The 14,905-nt window shown below is 50.9% G+C and overlaps 1 protein-coding gene across 1 annotated transcript; it reads right to left on the minus strand.

Moving 5' to 3' along the window:
• Positions 1-2,110: 2,110 nt before the first annotated feature.
• LOC116095580 (antizyme inhibitor 2-like) lies at positions 2,111-13,748 on the minus strand. Its single transcript, XM_031376910.1, has 10 exons — positions 13,584-13,748; positions 12,627-12,800; positions 11,444-11,616; positions 10,612-10,746; positions 9,142-9,307; positions 8,021-8,168; positions 4,263-4,363; positions 3,134-3,351; positions 2,578-2,641; positions 2,111-2,180 (listed from the first exon to the last, which is right to left on the minus strand). The coding sequence occupies exons 1-9, from the start codon at positions 13,719-13,721 to the stop codon at positions 2,617-2,619; spliced, it is 1,278 nt and encodes a 425-aa protein (XP_031232770.1). The 5' UTR covers positions 13,722-13,748; the 3' UTR covers positions 2,111-2,180; positions 2,578-2,616.
• Between the last annotated feature and the right edge of the window lie 1,157 nt (positions 13,749-14,905).

A 14,905-nucleotide genomic window follows, 5' to 3' on the forward strand; every position in this document is an offset into this window, starting at 1 on the left:
GTTTAAGAACCCTGACTTAGTGTGGGGAGGTGAGCTGTGCACAGACAGTCTGGTCTCCGATCGAGCACAGGCCTTGAATCCCTATGACCCAAAGGGAAGGCAGGTGTTCGGCCACATCTCCTGGGCCCCTGGCTCCTGACATCTCCTGGGCCCTTGGCTCCTGTCAAAGCTACAGCCTCCCACAGGCTCCACAGAGAGGTGTGTGCCATCAGTCACATAGGCAATGCCCCAAGTTCCTGGTGTTCTGTCTGGATTCTACCCCTACAGTTACCTGGCAACAGCCAGGTATGCTCCTCCCCACAGTTACCTGGCAACAGCCAGGTATGCTCCTCCCCACAGTTACCTGGCAACAGCCAGGTAGCCCCTGCCCCCTATAAAAGAAGCTGCTTGCCCCTCCTCTCTCTTACTCTCTTACCCTCTTGCTCTTACTCTCCCCCTCTCTCCTCATCCCCTTATCCCGTCTCTCCATGTGGCCTTGGTCGGCCTCTACTTCTCTTCTCCCTCTCTCTGCCTTTCTACAATAAGCCTCGCATCTAAGCTCCTGCAAGAAGGCCTCCCTGCACTCCCAGCCAAAGCTTCCACCGACCCAAGCCTCCAACCAATCAAGCCAAGGACTCTCCTCCCCTCGGGAACCTGTCGGAGCTCCCTCCTCCTGCCCCTTTCCCTTCTCAGGCCAGAGTCTGCCCGATGGCCTGTGCTCCATTCTCAGCTCTTCCTCCACATCCAGCGGCACCTGTGGTGTCCAAGACTGAGAACCTGACGTCCCTGGCCTCTGTGTGGCCCAGGGACCCCAGAACTGGCTCTTCCAGGGCACCCAGCGGTATCTGTGGTGCCCGAGAGTCTGAGCCTGACTCCGCAGGACCTCAGACTGTCAGAACCTGCGGTGCCGTGGGGGTGTGTGCAGCCAAAACTTCCCGAGTCCCGCCTTGCCCAGTGACCCTAGCCCCGAGCGGGACCCCATTTTTGACCCACAACTTAGCAAGATTCTTGATGGGCCAGCTTGGACCCTGACCCTGCCTCATCTTAACTTCCCCTCCCCACTTGGCTCACTAACATGGGTCTTCTGGCCTTTCCTTGAAGCCCATCATCCTGACCTTTGGACTCGCCGTTTACCATGTAGGTCCTCTTGGGTGCACTAAACACTTCCTCTAGGCTCTGAGTGGTCACTGCCCCGTGCCGCCTACTGCTGCTCACTTTCTCCTCTTCCTCTTTCATTTTCTTTGCAGGACTTATGCTCCCACATCCTTTTGTGAGTTTGTTTATGCTCTGCCTTTCCTTGCAAAGGTTTTCCTCTCATATTGAACATGGGTCTTTCAGGTCTAGAACAGCACCAAGGGATGGATGGATGGATGGGTGGATGGATGAGTGGATGGGTGATGGACAGATGGATAGATGGATGGATACATGATGGGTGGGTAGATGGATGACTGATCTCTGATGGATGGGTAGATAGATGGATTTTAGGTAACAAATGGAGGATGGATGGATAGGTAGTGGATTGCTAGGTGGATGAATGGATGAACAGGTGGATGAATCGTAAGTGGATGGATGGTTGATGATGAATGGATGGATAGTGGGAGATGGATGGGTGGATGAGAGAAGAATAAATGATAGATGAGTGATGGATGGGTAGATGATGGTGGGATGGATGATGGATGGATACATGGTGGATGGATGGATGGATGGATGGATAATGGATGGAGAGATGGTAGATAGATGGAGGAATGATGGATGGATGGGTAATGGATGGATAAATGGTGGAGGGATGGAGGGATGATGGATGGATGGTAGATGGATAAATGGTGGAGGGATGATGGATGGATGGTGGATGATGGTTGGATCAGATGGATTAATATAGGTAAATATTCATAGTCCTAGATAACTACACCCATCGAACAAGCAGAACACACCAGTTCTTGTATCTAAGTACAGTTTTTTATTTTCACCAAAGCCCAATGATATCTGTACTTGAAACTCCTTTGATAGACAGATAACATTTCCATTCCTAAGTTGCAAGCTGTGGAGAGGCCAAATGAGCAGCACACTGTCCTGCAGCCACACCTCCCACTGGATGTCTCGTGGTGGGGGATTTTCTTCTGTCAAGGATGCTGAAAGATTCCCTCAGAAGGTAGAGCTGGGTTGTAACACAACTGGGCAGGTCTTGAAGACCTTGGAAGAGACTGTGGATCCCAGAAAGCTTCATCAGGCGAAGTTTAGAACGCACACAGGAGGTAGTGGCTTTGCCCCGGGGTCACTCCCCGCCTCACTTGTTAGTGTCCTTCCCTGGAGGGACACAGTCTTTTTTGAGATTGAAGTGCCTAGCTCATGTGTCAGCACAAATGTGAACTTCCTTGTCGCCCCCATTCTCCATGGGGATCCAAATGTCTAGGAGATTGAGCCAGAAGGGATGTCAAGCCACCCAGGACAGTCATCTAGTACTTCAAACTTTAAAAAGACAACTGTTTCCAATGTATAAAAGGGTCTCATCAGTGCATAAGAGGCCAGGCCTCCGTTCCCTCCCAAGGACCAACCCCATAGGCCTCTCACAGTAAGCTTTCCCCAGGGGGCATATCATACTGGGTGTCTGACTCCTCTCCATTCTGGCCGTGTCCTGGCCTAAGGTACTGTCTCCAGTAGGCTCCTGTGGAAAAATTGCTACAGTTCAAGGGGTTCGTTCATAGGGCTCCCCCTCCCCCTGGTGGTGAATCCTGACCTGGGCAGAGCAGGGTTCCCCAGGGTGGGGGCTCATCTGAGGAACAATCTTGAGAACTGAGGGTGTGTGCAGGGAGTGAGGGACAGTTTTACAAAACACCAGAGACTGTTAGGTTTGGGCTATGGCACCAAGGGCTAGATGGGTCCACAGGCTGCTTGATTCTACCCCCACCGAGGCATCCACTCCTCAGCTGGTACAGCTGCCCTGGAACCTCTGACATACCTGAGGAGAGGTAAGACCCAGTCAGCCATAGAGACCTGTGGCAAAGCGAGGTGAAACCCACTAGGCCCTGCTAGGGTCACGTGAAGAGCACGTTCCCTAGGCTAGGGCCTCTCAAGCTCAGCTATCAGCTCACATTGCCAGGCCCAGAGTCTGGAGAAAGCCCCGCATGGCTGCCCTCCATACCCTTCCCCTGGACACCTGAGTTGGGGGCTCATGGCATCATAGACCGCTGTGATCGGGAAGCCATTGAAGGTGGAACTCATGGTGCTACTGTAGGCACCCATGTCAGGGAAAATCAGCCAGTCATCCACATCCAGCTCTGGTAACTGAACCTCTGTCGAAAAGAGCCGGTCAAAGGCATCGCAGGTGGGGCCGTAAAGAGTGCAGGGGAAGAGGCAGGGCTCTGAGGGGAACTCCTGCAAGGAGAAGGGGTTGGGGTCAGAGAAGGAAGAGACTGGGCTCTGAGGAGAACTCCTGTAAGGAGAAGGGGGTGGGGTCAGAGAAGGAAGAGGCAGGGCTGGGAGGGGAACTCCTGCAAGGAGAAGGAGGTGGGGTCAGAGAAGGAAGAGACTGGGCTCTGAGAACTCCTGCAAGGAAAAGGGGGTGGGGGTGGGGGTGGGGGTCAGAGAAGGAAGAGGCAGGGTTCTGAGGGGAACTCCTGCAAGGAGAAGGAGGTGGGATCAGAGAAGGAAGGGTCTCTCCACATGGCTAGGATGTTTGTTATACATGGCCCTGGGGGACATGGGGCCATACTTCAGCAAGGACAATACTATTCAACTACTGGGAACAGTGACAGAGTGGCTATCCTGTGCCACTGTTTAGGACATACACAAAGGCCCTGCTGTCCTAGAGCTTGCAACCCACAAGCGCATCACACATGCATGCTAGGGACCAGAAGACCAGGTCTCAGAGGTCACTGCACATTGGAGTCAACTAGGGAGTTTCAATGATGAACCAATGCTGGGTTCAACCTGAAGATTTACATCTATTTCTGTGTATGAGGGCATGGCTGGGCAGTGGAGACTTTGACAGCTTCGCAGGTGGCTCTGATGACTGGGGGAGGCCTTGGGAACCTGCTACTCCCCTAGTCCCCTGCATCTCCAACATTCCAGAGTTCTAGTATGTACAGTGCAGCACATACACAGATGCACATAGAAGCACCCAGAGCTGATCAGACCCAAGCAACCTCCACAGACGTGTGTGCCCCAGGAAGCACAGACATAGGTGTGCATGCAGAGCCTTGCACCCATGCCTAGCATGACAACCTTCAGAGCGTGGGTGACCCGAGAGACAGAGGCTGGTCACAAGACACAGAAGGCCCCCTTACCTTTACCACGATGGGTGTCCTGGGGACAGGGTCCCTGAGGAAAACTCGGAAGACACCATAATAGCCCTCATTAAGATAGTATGCCAGCTTCCTGTGGCCTCCTGGGAACAGGGAGTGAACAGATGAGCTGTGCTTGGCCAGGTATCCCTAATGAGTCCCTTCTCCCTTGGGAGAGGGCCGGGCCTGCTGCTCAGTACTGCAGAGCCCCTGCTTTGTCCTAATAGTCATCCCCAACCCCTCTCCTGCCATAACGTGGGCCTGTACCAGTCCCCAGTCCTCTCTGCTCCCCATATAGGAACACTGAGCAGCAATAACCAGTATGAGATGATCTGTTTTAAGCTCCCCGAGGAGCGCATTTATTGGGTACCATGAGCCCTGCACTACAGCTGGAGAAACTGAGCCTTGCCAGAAGTCCACGGGAGTAAGCAATAGGCTAGGATTATCCCTGGACACAGGTTTAAATCCTTGGACTAGGTTCCTGAGCACCTACTGTGTGAGGCAGGACAGGAGTAAGCACCTATTGTGTATAGCAGGACAGGAACACTTCAGGACATGCTAGTGTGTCCATTTTCTTTCAGGAATTACCATGGCCAGGCGGTGGTGGCGCACGCCTTTAATCCCAGCACTTGGGAGACAGAGGCAGGCAGATTTCTGAGTTCGAGACCAGTTGGTCTACAGAGTGAGTTCCAGGACAGCCAGGGCTACACAGAAAAAACCTTTCTTGGAAAAAAAAAAAAAAGAATTACCATGTTAACTGCATTTCCTTCTTTCCTTCCTCCCCCTCTAATTCACATGGTGTTGGTAGAGATTGAAGGCAGGACCTTGCTTTTGCTAGGCAAGTAAGTATTCCACCACTGAACTATATCTGCAGATGTTGACTTTTGAGAGAGACTCTTATCACGTAGCCCAGGATGGCACTGAAGTTTGTGATCTCCTTGCCTCAGCCTCCTGAGTCCTGGGATTGCGGGCACGTGCCACATCCTGTTTTATTTTATGTTCCTGGTTCTTTGTTTGAGACAGAGTCTCATAGCCCACACTGGCCTGTGTAACACAAGCTTGTTTTGAACTCATGATTTGTCTCCACATCCTGAGTGCTGGCATTACAGGTGGGGACTAAAGATAAAGGCCTGGAACTCACTCTGTAGACCAGGCTGGCCTCGAACTCAGAAATCCGCCTGCCTCTGCCTCCCAAGTGCTGGGATTAAAGGCGTGTGCCACCACCACCCGGCTCCATCCTTACATTTTTGAGCCTGTTGAAATTACACAAACTAGCCAGAACTAAGCCTGTCTTGCATGCCCAGCCTGGTCATTCCTTCCCTTGTAAATCATAATGGAAGTGGAATGTGGTATCTCATGACTGCAATTCCAGCACTCAGGAAGCTGGGATAGGAGGGGTGCCACAAGTTCCATGCCAGGCTGGACTACAAAGTGAGAACCCATCTAAATAATAATAATAATAATAATAATAATAATAATAATAATAATAATACAGTAGGATATAGCTCAGTTGGTAGAGAATTTGTCTAGAATACACAAAGCCCCAGGTTTGCTTCCAGCACCACATAAATCCAGTCATGGTGATGCACGTTCAGAACTAGGGAAGAAGAGGCAGGGGGGTCAGAAGTTTAAGGGCTGTTGTGGGCAAAATGGTCCTTGTTCCCACAGACCACTAGGGAAACCAGGAATGTTAACCACTCATTGAGGTGTGTCTCCTCAATGGTGGAAATAAAATACCTGTCTTCCATCCAAAAAGCTGCCAGTGGATATTGTTCCTGACCTAGTGACCTCTTGCTATCTGTAGGGGCAGACCTCAGCCAAATCTCCCAGAATCTCTCTCCCTAGCACTTTATCTTTAGCTCTCAGTCAATAGAACCCACCTTTAGGGGAGATGTCATACATACTCACTTTATGGCCTGCTGACCTCTATGCTATCTCAGACAGAGACTCCTCCAGATCCTAGGTCTTACAGCTGTAGAAGCCACCCTCAGGGTCACACACACTTTGTAAAGGAGTTTCTACGTGGTCACACCGTCAGCTTTATCGGTACCTGGAGTTGGAGTGATTGTTGCCTGGAAACCTTTCTCTAAATGCGATTATGTTTAAATATGTCAATAAACCACCTAGGAGCAGACTCCCTGAAGTTGGATCCAGGCTGACGTCAATCTGGACTGAGTTTTCATTCTCACCTCTCCCTTCGCTGCCTGCTTACATCTGCAGAGACCCCCTCACACGGCAAGACCCAGGTCAGTCTGGGTCTATGAGTCCTATTTCCACAAGAAAACATGCCAGTGAAGACGCTGGCGGTCTTTTCTTTCTCCACCTACTTCGTGTGGATGATGCACACAGGGATTCCTGTCTCTAGGAAACTGTCACATTTTATCCGAGGCACACCTCCATGTGAGTATGTCTTGCCATAGCTAATTAGAACAAATCCTTAGGACAAACCCTGGGTGTGCTGAGAAACAGCGTGCAACCATGACAGCGCCACCAGCTGCAGACGGCCCCCTTTCTCTGAACACTCTGCCTCTATTGATGTGACTTAGATAAGCATGTGACAGCTTTCTCCCTCCATGCCTCATGCTCTTTTTACAAATCCTCCAGCCACAACCTCCACCAGCCCGCTCTTCAAAGCCATCTTAGTTTGCCTTCACATTGCTCCCAAACCTGCACTCAGGATGTCAGTCAGTCGGATTCTCTTAACATCTAGAACAGTCGGCTGCCCCTTGGATGCTGACTCTGAGGACAGACTCTGATCGCTGCCTTTCCCCTCCCTCACTCTTTCACCCCCGGCCCCGGTGGTACCTGGATTGATTCCGGGTTGAGTTAATCATGATGCCAGGGGTGAAGGGCACCTACACTGGAGTCAGAAGGACCTGGGCCAGCTGCATTGCTAATGAGCCATGTTGCCTTGGATGAGCCACTGCCCTCTCTGAGTCTCCATGTCAACACGTGTTCATTGTGGGTTACCCCAAGCTGTCTCACAAGATGGGTGAGCGGGCCTGAGGTAAAATACGTATTTCAGCTGCCGTTGATTTCTGCATGTTGACAGCTCTTGCTTTTGTGGACGAAAACAATCTCCGAAGTCCTTGTAACTATCTGGGAGGGAATGACTGAAGACCAGCGTGCTACAGCCAGCATCCTCCAAGAAGACACATCATCAAAAGAGTAGGGGAGGGGATCGGAGTGACTGACAGATATTTACACAGATGTATGTCACTCCACCTAGAAGATCAAAGGGTACTAACCCAGTGGATGTATTCCTGAGAATATTCTTGATTTCGCCATGAAAATATTTCTGGGTCATTCTCTGGGAACATGGCCTCTCTACCTTCCTCCCACACTCAGAGACAAAACAGCCAAAGAACTCTCCTAGGAGACACAGTGATGAGTGTCAACAGCTATTGTCACCAGAGGATGTCAGCCTCGGGGATGCATCTAGTCACAGCAGTCAGTCCTGTGCTATTCTTTGTGGGAACCCGTATACTCTGGAATCTGCTCCTGATTGACCAGGTTTAGACATTGAATGTCTAGGGCCTCTTAGGCTGTACCTTACAACTGCCCTCTCAGGGCAGGGTGGACTTACCTTGGTCTCTGCCCTTCACCTCCCCTTCTGGACAACAGTAAACCATGCACAGACAGGGCTGATCCCGTGCCCAGCTCTGATCTCACTGCCTATAAGTAGGCGCCTAGGGTATGCCCCAAACTCACTGTCCAACCTCTTTCTGTGTCCTGGGGACACACAGACAGTGCCTACACACCTGGCTCCAGGGAGGACTTCTTGGCTATGATGTTCACAGCAGCTGTGCATACAGATGCTGCATAGAAGCGGCCAGGCTCCGCAATGACCTTGACACCGGTCCCCTCTGGGAAGAACTGGGCCAGGGCAGCATTGATCACTCTCGCCATCTGTGGTGACAGATCCCATTTCTACTGTATCCTGAATCTAAGCAACGGGCATGACTATCCTCCCTTCCCTGCGACCCTACCATAGCCATGTAGAAAGAAGGAATAGGTAGAAGTGAGACTGGGAGAGGCCAAAGGACACTGCCAGTGCATAGGCTCTGGCACCCATAGGAGTGTGACATTGTGAATAATTGTCACATGGTCAGCAGAGATAGAATGTTTGCTGAAGCTAAGAGGTCATGAGTTCTTACCAGGCATAGCCAGGGCCATCGGCTAATGTGTCTAAAGGAGGGCACAGAGGTGCTGGAGAGATCGCTCAGTGGTGTAACACTTACTCACCTCATGCCAGGCTGGAGATGAAAAAGAAGCGGGGTGGGAAAAAGTGGGATGGGGATGGGAGGGAGACATGAGGGGAGGAGGAGGAAGAAGAAAAAAAGAGTGAGGGGAAGGATGAGGAAGAAGAAAAGGAGGAGCTAGAGGAAGAAGAAGAGGAGGAGGAGAAAGAGGAAATGGAAGAGGAGAAGGGAGAGGAGGAAGCAAAGAAAGGAGAAGGAAGAAGAGAAAGGAGGAGGAAGAAGAGAAAGAGGAGGAAGAAGAGAAAGAAGAGGAGGAGGAGGAGGAGGAGGAGGAGGAAGAAGAAGAAGAAGAAGAAGAAGAAGAAGAAGAAGAAGAAGAAGAAGAAGAAGAAGAAGAAGAAGAAGAAGAAGCAGCAGCCATTTTTAGATGTAACACCTGATTTTGTATCAGAGCTGTGAGGCAACCAAAAGAAGCGCAATAAGAAGCAGGCACACACACTCAGACACACTCACAGCCATGCATGTAGTCAGAAGAGAAACCCCAGTGCCCACAGACTCCCAGTTACACAAGGTTACTACATACAAACACACACAAACACACGGGCGTGCACACACACGTGACCCCACTCCAAGCGGCTGCACTTAGACTGCTACTCATGCCCTGAGGCCATCCCTCTCACCTCCTCAAATTTGGCTTCGGAGCCCTCAATTCCTGGGAAGCCCCCTCCAAGATCCAGGATGCTCATTTGGTGGCCAGCCTTGCAGCCCATCTCAAACACACAATGGCAGTCAGCGATGGCCTGCCTGTAGCTCTGGGGTGTATGGCAGTCGGAACCCACATGGAAGCTGAGCGTGGCCATTGATGTGGAAGACACACAGGTGGAGACTGAAGTCAGTTCGAGGAGAGATGTACCAGGGAATACCCACCCAGGGGCTTCAAGACTTGGGCCTGCCAGTGCCAAGATTGGCACCCACAGAGGTATGTGGCATGTGTCCTCAGGGAGACACACATCCCATAGTCACCCTATCAGGACAGAGTGACATTTTCTCCTGGCCGCTCACTCCCAATGCCTCTGTTGAAGGGGCTCCTGTTCTCTTACCTAGAACTGATGTCATTAGAACCCCACAACCCACTCTGAAGATCAGCTGAGTATAATCAGTTAGATGGGATGAGAAGCATGAGGCTTTCTCATGAGATGCAAAACTTGACTGGCCAGATGGCTCAGTGTAAAGGAGCTCATTGCTAACCCTGACTACCTGAGTTCAGTTCCCAAACCCCATATGATGAGAGACGAAAACTAATTCCTAAAAGTTGTCCATGGCATGTGCACACAAACAGGCACACACACACACACACACACACACACACACACACACAAAGTAAGTATAAAAAAGTAAAAAGTTTAATTCAAACATTATTAATTTAAAAAAATGTAAGGGGCCATAAAACAGAGAACTAATGAATGCAATTTTTTTAGATAGTACTTCATATAGCACAAGCTAGCCTCCAACATGTAATAGAGCCAAAGATGACCCTGAACTTCTGACCCTTCATCTGCCACCTCTGGAGTACTGAAGTGCTGGACTAAGGGATGTGTACCATGGCTGGTTTATCCAGTGCATACCAGACAAGCACTCTACCAACTGAGCTGCGTGCCCAGTCCTGCCCCTTTTGGAGACGGGGTCTCCTGTTGTCTAGCCTACCCTTGATTTCACTACTCTCCTGCCTCTGCCTCCCTGAGTGCTGGCATTCCTGCTGTGTGTCCCCTTCCCCAGGGTTCAGAAGGAATAAAATGAATGCATGTATTTAGGAGGAATGAAATGTAAAAATTTCAGACAGAGACTGGATCTGTAACAGTGATTAGACCCCAAGGGAAAAAAGAAAGTCAGCTACAGCAATCCTGACTTCATTTAAAATTCCAGTCTTTCTCATCATGGAGATTTTGCATTTGTTTTGATTTTTTTAAATACTGTTTGAAAATGTTACATATCTGGAGGGTTAAGTTTCTTTGATGTTGATTTGAATTTTGTCCCCAAGGCCTCACATCCTCTAGGCTTAGAAAACACATAAAGCAGAGGTGTCCCTGAGAGTTCTTGGCTGCTAGGGACAGCGATAGAAATGGAGACAGGGAAGGCCAGTGCTCACTTACGAGGCCCCGACCACAGCCAACCCCAGCTCTCTGGCAACCTGGAGCAGGTGTCCACATGCCTCCAGATGGGCTCCAAACTTGGTGTGCAGAGGGAAGGTGCTTTGACTGTCCTGGATCTGTATTCGGAGGACCAACCTGGAGGAGGAGGGAGGACAACAGGGATATACATCAACCCCAAGACCCTCCAACCTTCCCACCTATTCCTGCCTAGTTCTTATTCAGCATAGAGAGCAAGGAGCAAACACATACTGCTTACAGAATTCTGCCAGGCAAGTGCAAGCAGGATAGAATGACATCATTAAAACTTTCTACTGTAGGCTGGGCAGCGGTGGTGCACACCTTTAATCCTAGTACTTAGGAGGCAGAGGCAGGTGGATCTCTATGAGTTTGAGGCCAGCCTGGTCTGCAGAGCGAGTTCCAGGAAAGCCAGGGCTACACAGAGAAACCCTGTCTCGAAAAAGTAAATAAATAAAAACAAAAACCAACCAGCCAAACAAAAGAATCAGAGAAGTTACACAACATATGGCTTATGAATCTGAAATGTGAGCCTCGATCTGACTCTAGTGTTAAGCACTTTTTCTACGACATCATGGATGTCAGACATTCTCATGCTGGGCTCTGTCCAGTGTCTATGCAGAGACAAGGTTTTCTTGACACTGATGTGTGCCAGAGAAGGCATTAGACCTTCTGACCAAACCCTTGTGCCTGCAATCCAACATTCTTGTTGCTCAGAGATTTTCTTGGGGCCACCTTCTGCCTGGCTGCTGAGGCCCGGGTCCCTCTGTCAGGGTCCCTCGACCTACTCTTTCCAGTTGAACCTCTGCCATCTCACCTAGCCCCAGGGTAGTGCCGGGCCAGTTTAATCAGCTCTTCCTCATTGTCGAAGGTCAGAAGCTGCACTCCACAGCGGGCTGCGTACTGGATGTGGGAGACAGCCTTGCAGGGGTTGGCGAAGATGATTCGTGAGGGGTCCACGCCCAAACCCAGCACCTGCTCCAGCTCCCCCTAGCATGGGAGAAAAGCCAGAGTTGGGGCTGCCCGCTGCTCCCACTTTTCCTGATTCTTTGGGGACAGGACCTTAGCCTGAACTAGTGGGGAACCACTAATTAGTTCCCTTGTGGAACCAAATCCTTCACTGGGAGAGTATCAAGTCCCAGAGAAACCCCAGACAAGTCTCCCTCAGTACCTGAGGCTCCTCCGGCACCTCTCCCTCTGCCTCCTTCCCTAAATCTTGTCAAGCCAGGGGCTGGGCCTTGCTTCTCTCCCCGAAGCATATACCTAAGAAATTTGGCTACATACTCTCCTGGCTCCTGTGTGCTTTCTTGGTCCTTTGACCTCTTCTCTTTCTCTTCTCTTCCTCTCTTACCCCTCCTTACCATCCCTCCTCTCATGGCCTGGCTTATTCTGCAGGCCATGTTCAGTCTGGACTCTTCCAGGCGCCCTGGATGTTCTCTCCCTCCATATCTCAGTAAAACCCTTCCCCTTAACCCTACCTACGAGTGGTCATGTCCTCGCTTTCATTAAGTATTGGTCCCACTTTAAAGAGGGAGAAACTGAGGCTTAGAGGGGCGATTGGCTATGCCAAGAAGGGACCTGCCTGCTAGTTCAGGCTGTTTGGTCTTGTCACATAGCCTAGTACAAGGCCGACTGTAGCAATCTATTCATTTATTCATTGAAGAGCGAGAGGACCGGCTATAGTTCGGATGGTAGCTTGCTTGCGTAGCATGCACAAAGCCCTGGGTCCAATCAGCCCTGAGAAACTGTGTCTGGGAGGATGGGACGTTCAAGGTCATCCTCCGCTACATAGTGAATTCTAACTTAGCCTGGACTACATTAGACTCAGTCTTAGAACAAGTGAAAACTAACAGCAGCAACAATAAAGTCTCAAGTCCTCAACACACCAGGCAACGTCTTGGGGGCCAGAGTCCCCCTTCCTGATCTCCTGACCATTGGCAAGATTTCTCCAGAAAATGGCAAGCCGTGGAGAGGTGATTGGTAAGCTGGCACAGGCTCACCTGGCTGGCACAGTCAAAGCCGGTGCCCAGGGCAGCCAAGACGAGCAACACCCTGGGACTGCTGTTGCACTTGACAGCATAGAAGGGCTGAACTCGAGGCAGGGCCTGGAGGAAGGTCCGATGGCGGCTGGCCAGCACATCCAAGTCAGCCACCATGAAGGCATGTTGGTGGCCCTGTTAGGCAAGGACAGGAGAGGGAGATGGGGGATGGGTTAGTCCCTTGAGGCCTCTCCACTTTATGACGAAATCATTACACTTCCTCTGACTTTCTTTTCCTCTCTTGACAATTCACTTTGGTTTTTGTTTGTTCGTTCATTCGTTCGTTTAGATGCACTCTTACTATGTAGCCCAGGCTCCCGCCGCTATCTCCTCAATGCTGGGATTCTGCCACATCTAACTTGTTTCTTCTTTCCTAGGGCCAGGGGACACAGGCTCGAGGGCACACAGCAAGAGTATGACAAAGAGAAGATTTGATTTTCTTTTTTTCATTTTTTTTCTTTCTTCCTCTTTGTTGTTTTGTTTTGTTTTGTTTTGTTTTGAAACAGTGTCTCTCTATGTAGCCCTAGCTGTCCTGGAACTTGCTATGTAGACCAGACTGACCTTGAATGTACAGAGATCCACCTGCCTCTGCCTCCTGAGTGCTGGGATTAAGGGAATGCATGGAAATCATGTCTGGCAAAGAAAGGATTAGAACCCTGGTCTTTTGATGTCTTGAAACGGAGGTGCAGGAAGGCAGCCACCTGTACAGCAAAGCTGGAGACAGGTGATGTCAACCCCAGATGATGGCTTGGTTCAGGGTGAAACCCTGAGTGTCAGGGATACAAGGACAGCAGAACTCACCCAGCAGAGGCCCTGGGAAAGCCAAGTCTGACGGCCTCCCAATCCGAAACGAGAAGCCTCCTTGGGCACCAGTAATGACCAGTAAGGGAAAGGGTGGGAATTACCGTCTCTCCTTACCGAGGTGGACAACTCCTGGATCTTCTTCAAGACCAGCTGCCGGGCAGATACCTCTGGCCCCAAGATGATAGGCTCTGATGGCCACAGGCTTTCTGCAACTCCCAGCCGTTCCCCTCTGCCCTCAGAGGTGGGGTTCATCCCTGAGACTCTAGTTGAGGTGTTTGCCGGGCAGTCCTTGGCACCATAGAAAGGACAACTCTGTGGACCCAGTCTCTTCCTTCTGTCCCTCTCATAGCTAGGCTAGTCAAGACACTGGTCCCAAGGTGATGGGCTGGGCCGATGAGAGGTCGACTAGCCAGCCAGGAGTGTTGGGGAGCTTCAGGTAGCGCTTTTCCCAAGCAGCAGTGTTACAGCTCTTATGATGGAAGCTCTCAGACGACAGAGTAATTCTCACACCTTTATTCTTCCTGGATAGGATTCTTCCATACAGTTTTAGGGTGAGTCAGGGTCTGACAGCAGGTACTACTCATTGGCTTGGTCTGAGAGCTTGGAGCTACCTTATCTATGTGTGGGAGGGCTTGATGCTGCTCCTATGGGACTGATGGCCACAGTACTCTCTGAGGGGGATTGTAGGGGGCTGTAGCTGTGACAGGAGACAGGAGCCCAAAGGATGTGGCCAAATGCCTGCTGTTCCTTGCAGGCGACAGTCACCTGCTGGGTCGCCGGGTTTTAAGCCCAAGCTCAACCAGGGACCAGGCTGACTATCCCAGCTCACCACCCCACAGCTTCTGGTCCATAGCAGGAACTGTGTCCATGACCCTTCCCCACATGACCCACCCTATGGCCTTTGTGACTTGCTTCCTCAAATACAATCCAGAGAGCCCAGATGATGGGGATGGTGTGTCTGGGCCTCAGGGCAATATTTGTGAGGAAATCCAGTCCCAACAAGATTTCAGCGTACGAGAAACTTACCTTCAGCCCAAACCTTCAGGCGAGATCACACCTTCCAAGGTGCCCACTGACCGGTGTTCAGGGGTGGATGGGGACGCCTATGGAAAGCAAGCACTGGCTACCTTCAGAAGCAGGAGAGCCCAGAAACCCTTTCCCCTCTTCTCCTCTTCCCTAGAGATGTCCAGGTCACACTATAGAGCAGGTAAGCCTTGGTGTAGAATCGAAACCCCAAAACTCTTATAACAGGTGGCCCCGCAGACTGGAGGGTGTGCTGGGCCCTCATGGCAACTCCTGCTGTCTGCTGCCTATTTAAGTGGGATGGTAAACCTGTCCGTGTTGCTCTGTCTATGTCTCTCGGTCCGTGTCACTCCTACCTCTCCCAACCCTCCCTTTCCGTGAAAGCCTCTAGGCCCATGACCTGAAGTTCCCTC

This window comes from Mastomys coucha, unplaced genomic scaffold (genome assembly GCF_008632895.1).
Source record: "Mastomys coucha isolate ucsf_1 unplaced genomic scaffold, UCSF_Mcou_1 pScaffold18, whole genome shotgun sequence".
In the NCBI taxonomy this organism is placed as follows: Eukaryota; Metazoa; Chordata; class Mammalia; order Rodentia; family Muridae; genus Mastomys; species Mastomys coucha.